Genomic DNA, 8,761 nt, shown 5'->3' with positions numbered 1-8,761 from the left:
AATAATAATAACAATAACAACAACAACAACAATAATAATAATAATAATAATAATAATAATAATTCAATTCAATTCATGTTTATTTACGTGCAATAACTTAACAGCACAGTGGCCAATTACAAAGTTAGCACAAGTATATAAAGATACAGAAAAATAATTAAACACAATACAAATATGACAGAACTAAATCAGTGAGCATAAATCTAGAGAAGACTTAAATATATATATACATTTATGAATTATGAATTATTATGAATGTTGCTAATACTATTAGCAACTAGATACTAAGGTAAGACAACTGGGAGTGATAGCATAAAATTAATAACAAGTCTAATAAATTAATACCCATTACATAAGAAAATTAAAGTTAGCCGAGGTATACACATTTGTAGTTAATGAGAACACTAATCCAGTAACACCGTAAAAGGTTTGGTACATGCTTGTAAAATATGATTCAGAGAAGCTGCTCCATGTGCAAATATGTCAAGATCTTTACCCACCACGTTGGTAGCAAGGGTGCACCAAGAAGAGGGACAATGTCTTTTTGATGGATGAACGCTGAAAGTAGAGATGTCTCGAACATGGCAAGTAGGAACACGAAGACTAGCATTATCCAGAATGGAGGAGCAGGATTTAAGGCCATGATAAACCTGAATGAAGAAGAGTGCATCAAGAAGATGTCTACGCAGACTTAGAAGGTGCAATCTTAGTCTCTCTACAGCAGATGTATAACTATAGGAGCTATGAGGGAAGTAACGATAGAAACAGACAGACGCAAACTTTATCTGGACGCGCTCAAGTTTTGCGGAGTCAGTAGACGTGATAGAATTCCAAGCTACCGAGGCATATTCCAACTTGGACCTGACTAATGTAAGATACAGCACATATAAACAGTCAAGAGAAGAAAATCTAAAGTTATTGAGCGTATAGGACCTAGGAGCTTTATACATTCAGAATATAAAAAATCAACATGATTGTGAAAATACAATTTAGAATCAAAGAAAACACCTAGGTCCTTAACATAACTTGTGCGTGTAATAGCAGCACGACAAAGCTGATACCCATAGAGCAGGACATTAGTCTTCCTTGAGTACGACATAACACACGTTTTGTTGATATTAATACTCATGGAGTTGGCAGAGCACCAGTCACTGATATGATGAATGTCATTTTGAAGTAAGAGGCAATCCTGCAGAGTGTCTATGATGTGAACAATTTTTGAGATCATCAGCAAAGATCAGAAAATGGGAGTGACTTATTGAGTTACAGAGGTCATTAATGAATACATGAAAAAGAAGGGGCCCCAGGACAGAGCCTTGCGGCACACCAGAAGTTACTCTAGAGGCCGGGAGAGGGAGCCAAGATCTCCTGTTAGCTAGATAACTGCCAAGCCAGCTAAGGTATCCATCAGAAAATACAAGGGAGCTGAGCTTATGCATTAGCAAAGTATGGGGCAACGAGGTCAAAGGCACTAGAAAAATCAAAATAGACAGGATCAGCCTGATGCTGACTGCAGACAACAGGGGTCATAATATCTAAGAAGGATACCAGATTAGTGGCTGTGGATTTGAATTTGGTGAAGCCATGCTGGTTGGGATGAAGTTTAATGTAATGAGAAATATGATCATGAATAATGAATTCAAGGAGCTCAGAGAAGTTGTTGAGAAGGGTAATGGGCCTGCAGTTACTCACACAGGCAGGACTGCCTGTGTGAGTAACAGGCAGGACTGCCTGTGCACAATAGTCACTTCCTTCCATGCAGTAGGGAATTGCTGCTGAGACAGGCTCAAATTGAATATATGCCTAAGTACAGGCATAAAAATTGCCGAACAGCCTTTTACGACAAACCCTGGGATATCATCAGGTCCGACAGATTTAGAGGGTTTTAGTCTCTTAATGGCCTTGTAGACATCTGCATCAGAAATAGGTGCAAGAGACAGGAATTCAGTAGGTTGCGAAATAATAATGTCAAATATTATATCATAATGTAAACCACAACCTTATTTTTGGATAATATGGCTTTTACCACTACAATTATTTATTGTGGAATCAGTAAAAATTCAGAGGGTAGACTCTAATGTCAAATAGTCCAGTTACAATATTGCACATGAATATTTCTCCTACATTTTTACAGTAATAAGGAAACACAAGTGTGACCTGTATGCAGGTCAGTCTGTTCTCATTCATGAAATCCAACAGTAAGTGAGAGATGACATTTTTCAGCACAATTTAATACACAGCCTACCAGTTCACAAATTGGGAGGTAAAACATGTAAGTAAATTTGGCCCTGTGCTTAATTAACCATCAAGTGATGATGCCGTATGGGGGAGTAAAAGTATAGCCCCATGCATTAACCCCAGCACTAAGTGGAGCTGAGTGGTCAGCTTCATGTCCTGGCCACTATATTCCCAAAGAAAGAGCCCCTGGTACCTACTGATAGAAGGCTGGGTGGGCCCCACAGGTCAGATGTAGAATATTTTAAATAACCCAGAATGGAATACTTAAAAATAAGTTTCAAGAGACATTCTTGAAACACAAAACTTATTTCCATAATTATCAATTTTGCAATATTTTACATCAACATAAATAACAGTTATAAGCAAAGAATGTTTATGCAAATACAATATAAAACATGCAAACTAATTACAAACTGAAGATTTAAAATGAAAAAAGTAATGTGTCTTCACAAAGTAAACTATAAATATATGACATGAATAACCAGTTCTATCTAGAAACATGGACCTAATTATGTGTCTTCATACTTCATCAATGTGACAAAGGGATTAATATTAGAAATATATATAGAAATGGTATTACTTTGCCTTATCATGCAATTATAGCAAACTCGTAATGAAATGTTACATTAACTCAAGAGATATCAAAGTTTAACATCCAACCTCCAACGAGGAAGAGAATTTATTGTTGGAATTAACAATTTGATGGAACTGGCTCTCCGTTCAAGGGTAAAAGCCCGGGCCGATCGCATGTATCAGAGGAGAACGTGGAGTGCATTCAAGTGAGCTCTGAGCGTAGCCCAAAGAAGTCAACCTGTAGTGCTTGTAGAGAACTTGGACTACTGCAAACAACTGTCTGGCATGTATTGAGGTGACGGTTAGTGTACAAACCACACCACCTACAACTGGTACAGGCTCTTCGCGCAAACGATAAGGTAAAGCGTGTAGAATTTTGTGACTGTATGCTCAAAAACATGGAAGATGAATTGTTTCTGCCTCGTGTAATTTTTAGCAATGAAGCTAAATTTCACCTAAGTGGGAAAGTCAACAGGCACAATGTTTGCCTATGGGGGCTACAAAATCCCCGTGTAACATTCAAACATGTGAGGGACAGCCCGAAAGTTAATGTGTTCTGCGCAATATCATTAACAAAGGTTTACGGACCTTTCTTTTTTGATGAAAACATGGTTACTGGAGTAACGTATCTTAGAATGCTGCAAAACTAGCTTCTTCCTCAAATGAATGAAAATTCAGGAGATTACATTTTCCAGCAGGACAGAGCTCCACCCCATTGGCACCTGAATGTTCGACATTTCCTGAATGAATCTCTACCTCAACGATGGATAGGTTGCATGGGGAATGAAGACCTGGCACTTCAGTTCTGGCCACCGAGGTCTCCTGATCTCACACCCTGCGACTTTTTCCTGTGGGGATTCTTGAAAGATGCAGTTTATGTACCACCTCTTCCCACAAATTTGAATAACCTAAGAAACCATATCACAGCTGCGGTGAACTCAGTGATGCAAGATATTTGTCATCAAGTGTGGGATGAAATCAGCTACCGTCTAGATGTTATCCGTGCAGCCGGGGGGGGGGGCACATTGGACATCTATAAGCGTCCATGTATGTATAATCAAATGTAATTTACAGAATTCAAATGCAACATATAATTCAGGACATATAGCCAATTGAAATTGTGTCCATCTTTCTGAATCATTCTGTATAGTAAGGTAATAATGGAACTCAAGGACACAAGGCTTCCCAGTATCTGCAAAGCGCTGTGTTCCATTTCAGCCCCCTCTGGCCTACATGAATGTGCCCAGAGTGCTGGTCACTCTTCCAACATATGTGCAAATAGGATGGCTATACCAGACATAACAATCTGGCTGCCTGCAGCCCTCTCAATATATTTCTGCAATCCTCAAGCAGCTAGTCATACCAATAAAGCATGCCACCTGGTACATTTATTCCATGGTCAACCATGACTAATACATCTAGCATGTGCATGGAGGTCATGTGCTAAAACCACAAGCTAACCAATTCATACTACTCTGTCCAAAAACTATCTGACCTTGGGCCGGGAAAACAAAGTTCTGTATCTGGGTGGTACAATACCTAATCCCCTTCAAAGTAGGCCCCTTGTGACTCCACACACTTAGCCCAGTGGTCCTTTCATTGCTGGAAGCAATTCTGGAAGGCTTCTTTTGGAAAGGCGTGCAGCTGCACCATCACGTTCCATATGATGTCCTTGCAGGTGTCAAAATGGGAGCCTTTTAGCGGTGTCTTCAATCTCAGGAACAGCCAGAAATCACAAGGAGCCATGTCAGGAGAGTAGGGAGCCTGGCAAACCTGCAGAATTCCATGCTTGTCCAGGAAACCCTGGATCAGGTGTGATAAATGAGCTGGGGCATTGTCATGATGCACCTGCCAGTTGTGTGCATCGCACAGCTGCGGTCTCTTGCACCGAACTGCATCACAAAGATGGTGGAGGACTTCTTGGTAGTACTCCTTATTGAGTTTGGCCTAGTGATGTATACTCATGATGCACAACACACCGGTAATCGAAAAAAATAGTCAGTATCATCTTCATATTGCTCCGAACCTGTCGTGCTTTTTTGGGCCTCAGGGATGTTGGATGCTTCCATTGTAATGCCTGGACCTTGGTTTCTGGGTCATATCCGTACACCCATCACTCATCACCAGTGATCACAGTCTTCAGGAACTCAGGATCCCTGTTGGCACACTCCAGCATGTCCTGCGTGACCTCAAGGCAGAGTTGTTGCTGCTCCGGTGAAAGCAGCTTGGACACAAATTTTGCCACCACTCTTCGCATGGCCAAATCCTCAGTTAAAATTGTGTTTGCGGAACCTCTGCTGATACTGACCTCATCAGCAACTTCCCAGAGGGTCAAACAATGGTCGTCCATGAGCAATGTCCGCACTTTTTCAATGACATCAGCATTTCAGCTCATTGACAGTCTCCCGGAATGCTATCACTGTCCGCTGACATACGGCCATCTTTAAAGCAGTTGAACCACTCTTTAATTTGAGTGACCCCCATTGCATCATCGCCAAAAGCCTGCTGAATTTTGTGCATTGCTTCTGCTTGGGTATCCCCAAGTTTCTGACAAAACTTGATGCAGTATCACTGCTGAAAGCGTTCTGTCTTCTTGAGCAAAACAAGAATGTGACGAACAAGTGTTACACCACTTTGCTATCCGGCAGTGTTGCGAGTCAGCAAAAAATCACGCATGCGCATGCGCATGAAAGTCCCTTCTACCACTACGCTCAGTTTCCACACCCCTTTGGCCATTACTTACAGTGGCAAAAAATAAGGTCAGATACTTTTGAACAGCAGTGTACATTAAACACTGGTTATCTGGTACAATCTTCCCACTCTAACTTGCTGTCATTAGCTCAACAAATATTTTTAGGACAACCAGTAGAGAAGAGAAAGGAAAGCCCACCCCTTCAGCTACCGTTTGGTCTGAAAGACAATTTGTATAGGCAGCAAGGAGAGACTGTGGTGAAGGCTTGCACTCCTGAGCCATTCATTTCCTTGCTAATCAAACTGAGACCTTCATTCAGGGCCTTGGAATTAGTTTGAAATGCATACATTGAACTTCACTTACCCTGTTAGAATATGCAAGTTCCATTGCTTCATGTGAGAGTTTGCACAAGGCATCAATGAGATGATGGAGGGCCACATCATCCAAGTACTGGCTAGACTCAAAAAGTCGGCTCAGCATCGCAGACAAAACAGGCAAATCAGCCATCACAGCAGTAGTTATCACAGCATTTGAATCAGCTGTTGTGCGCCCAGCTTTCAAACTTCCACCTGTGGAAGGTTTCAGGCCCAGGATCCACACCAAATGCTGAAAGAAGGATGCTGTTTTTCACAAAATAAAATATGGAACAGCAGTCCATGGAAATGTATATTAACACGATTTTATATAGTAACACTTTGTATTAATAACAGAAGAATACAAATGAACTACATATGGTTTCTTGGTTGTACCATCAATGGTGGGGGCACATGGTAGCAGAGTTGATTGGAACACTATGGCCTTGGGGTCAACTCAGTCTCTCGCAGAAATGAATCCTAGGAATCTTCCTGGGCGTAAAGGACAGCTGGCACATAAGGCTGACAAACTCACCATCTGTGAGCCAAATGTCTAAAAGATGTGGGAGCCTTGACCTCTCACACCCCTGTGGGCCTTCATGGCCTGTTACAGCGGCAGATTTTTCTTTTCTTACTAAAATTGTGTAAAATATTATCACATGTCGGGTATATTGGAAGCAACAAGTAACTTTACACCGTATTGGATATAGCAAATTTCTTGCACATCTGCTCTTACAATCACACAATTTACAATCTCAATATTACTGCCATCAGCAGTATCACAAATACTTACGGCTGGGTAGTAACCACAGTATCCCTCGGTAACAACACTGTGGCAATGGTTGAATGACACAGTTGCTCCTCTGTTACGTCACCGCGGGGGAGGGGGTGTTTACTGAGCATTGCATGATGATGAAAGGGGTGGGCGTATGTGACGTCACTCACGAGACTGCAGAGTTCACGTGACCCCTACTTCCCGTTATGCCATCCATGTCACAATATACTGTCCGCCAAATTTCAGTGTAACTGTACTACACAACATTCACATAATCTTGACATACTCAAACTGGATATTGCTGTATTCATCAATAAGATTTCACATTTTTTGTTTACTCTTATATCAGTTTTATGAATAACCTGTTAAATGATTCAGCAACATAAAATAAAAAAAAACACTTCAGCAAAGTGTTTACTGTTTTTTATTAAGCCTAAATATAAGGTTTATATATTTTTCAAGTCAAACTACTCAAATTTTAAACAATGTTAGGGTTAAGAAATAAAAAAAGGTTAAGATAGGATATATTAATGCCAAGATAACAAATTGGGCAAGAATACCTGCAAAGTGGTGAGCACCAGATGCCAAGCAGTACCCAAGATGCTGCCATGACAGTGTGCAAGGCTGAGGAGTGCCCTCATGCACTGCAGATTCTTGGCTGTCAGCATTACTGGTCCTTGCTGCGTGCCTAAACAATATATATCACACTTTCTACTAAATACAATCCATAATCTGCCACTGTCATTACAATACAACATGACGAATGATACATACCAATAGGCAATGATGCTGTCGGAAGGGGGGTACCAACAGCTACTACTTGTTGCCGATAATCTCCTTCACTGTATGAATTTATGCTGTAATGAGAGCTAAGATCCTGGCTTCCAGCCCTTGAATGATCTAAAAAATAAGAAACAGAACATTTCAAACAAGGCCGAAGTTAATTCCTTTTGATCAAATTAACCTTGTATGACACAAATGCTGTTATTTTGATATTACCATCTGGAAAAAAAAAAGTTTTATGCATATGTAAGAACTGTACATACCCTAAACAATATTGACAACGTTCTGAAAAAAAAATCTTAAGTATAACAATGAGAATACCAGTGTAAGAAAATACAATGAACCAGGTGAGTATAAGGGGTTAAAAAACAAATAATAAGCAAATTTACATCTTGGAATTTGATGATAATCTTTCACCGGCATCAATGATATCAAGCAGCAAATTTATGATATAACCTGAACAAAGGAGAGAGGGAGAGAGAGAGAAATTATATAAAATGTATGATGAAAAATGTAAACCAATAAAAATCATTTTAATTTATTTTCAGACTTGAAATACTGGGCTCCAGATTACTTCTACAAAATTCTGGCCAACAGCACACCTCCTTTAGAGTTAATTTTACCGACCACACAACACGTTTTTATTTACTGTCACACTACATGTTTCGACCTCAAGAGGTCATCCTCAGGTGTACAAACACAGTTGCACAATCACACGCAATCACATTCGTTTTTCCACTTATTTTGATCCTGTATCCTGTTCAGGTCCATGTTCAATAATATGTGTCAAGTTCTTCTTATAAAATATAAGTTAAAAATACAAATGTTAAAAGTTAAAATTTAAAATTTAGTTCACTGTAACTAGTTATATTATTACCACTTGGTTAAAAAGTTCATGAATTAAACTTCAACTCATCACATTGACTGCACTTTCACTTTTGAAGGTCTTGTTGTTCTTCCGCGTCTTCTGATGTTGGATCTATTACGTTCCTTGTCATGATGGCTAGCCGGTTGCATTAATTTGAAATGCAATTCTCTTTAATGTCTACATGACTTAACCCTTCCGCACCGACATCCGTGTGCTGCACCGACTCTTTAAATAATCGTATGCCACTGACATCTGTGCAGTGCACCGACCTGCGCAGTGTTAGCTTTGAAGGACGTTGCTGACAAAACGAGGAAAGATATTCCAATTTTCTTTTCAGGAGTACATAGATTAAGGTTTCATCTTTCAATTGGTATATGAGTTATTTATTTTGGACGAATTTTTAGCACGGTATTTTTATTTTATATCGTTAGTGTAATAGTTCGTACTTTGGTCTCATTGCGCCTAGATTGCATTGAAGT

General features: G+C 39.8%; 1 protein-coding gene across 1 annotated transcript in view; it reads right to left on the bottom strand.

The window, feature by feature from the left end:
• Positions 1–8,761, bottom strand: part of LOC111868425 (protein MON2 homolog) — a 91,766-nt gene that overhangs the window by 60,477 nt on the left and 22,528 nt on the right. Inside the window, exons 11-13 of the mRNA XM_023859040.2 lie at positions 7,406–7,531; positions 7,192–7,319; positions 5,867–6,109 (exon numbers count right to left, since the gene is read on the bottom strand). Coding sequence (XP_023714808.1) covers positions 5,867–6,109; positions 7,192–7,319; positions 7,406–7,531 — 497 coding nt within the window. The remainder of the gene's footprint in view (positions 1–5,866; positions 6,110–7,191; positions 7,320–7,405; positions 7,532–8,761) is intronic.

The sequence above is a fragment of the Cryptotermes secundus genome, unplaced genomic scaffold (assembly GCF_002891405.2).
Source record: "Cryptotermes secundus unplaced genomic scaffold, Csec_1.0 scaffold166, whole genome shotgun sequence".
Classification (NCBI taxonomy): Eukaryota; Metazoa; Arthropoda; class Insecta; order Blattodea; family Kalotermitidae; genus Cryptotermes; species Cryptotermes secundus.
This window is presented reverse-complemented; position numbering and strand designations above follow the sequence as displayed.